General features: G+C 62.9%; 1 protein-coding gene across 1 annotated transcript in view; it reads right to left on the bottom strand.

The window, feature by feature from the left end:
- The window catches only part of SPRG_22223 (hypothetical protein), a gene marked incomplete at both ends in the record, with an annotated part of 5477 nt that extends 5104 nt beyond the window's left edge, over positions 1 to 373 (bottom strand). The window contains 2 exons of the mRNA XM_012347971.1: positions 17 to 103; positions 146 to 373. Coding sequence (XP_012203361.1) covers positions 17 to 103; positions 146 to 373 — 315 coding nt within the window. The remainder of the gene's footprint in view (positions 1 to 16; positions 104 to 145) is intronic.
- Between the last annotated feature and the right edge of the window lie 129 nt (positions 374 to 502).

Genomic DNA, 502 nt, shown 5'->3' with positions numbered 1-502 from the left:
CCCGCGTGTAGTAGACATCGTCGATCGAGAGCACCGCGCAGTTCTTTCCTGTGGCCTTGAAGAGCAGCTCCAAGTACGACGTCATGGTCGTCTTGCCCCCGCCCTGGCCCATGCATGAGCATCAGCGATGGAAGCGGACGCGTACTTGCACGCAGCTAAGGCCAAGGACGAGGCAGGTCTTGGTCGTCGCGGCCGGCGGGTTGAGGCGGTCGTACTGGGACTCGGCCCAGGCGAAGATGGGGAGGTAGTAGTCATGGACGAGCGCCTGGAAGGGCGACGCAGAGGTCGACGCCCGGAGCGTCTTCAAGCCCGAGGACGCGCGCATGGCCTTCTCGAGGACGGCCGCGAGCTCCTTGGTCCGCGCTGGCAGCATGGTCGTCAATGCTCGGACGAGAGAACAAGTTGATCTTGCGTGTTTTCATCCATCTGGTGCTACGGTGCAAAGGGCAGTGGCTATTTGCACGCCACTATGCACCCCGGGGCACCGGGCTCGGGAAAGATC

The sequence above is a fragment of the Saprolegnia parasitica genome, assembly GCF_000151545.1.
Source record: "Saprolegnia parasitica CBS 223.65 unplaced genomic scaffold supercont2.39, whole genome shotgun sequence".
Lineage (NCBI taxonomy): Eukaryota > Oomycota > Saprolegniomycetes > Saprolegniales > Saprolegniaceae > Saprolegnia > Saprolegnia parasitica.
Note: the sequence above shows the minus strand (reverse complement) of the source record. Positions and strands in the feature narration are given on the sequence as shown.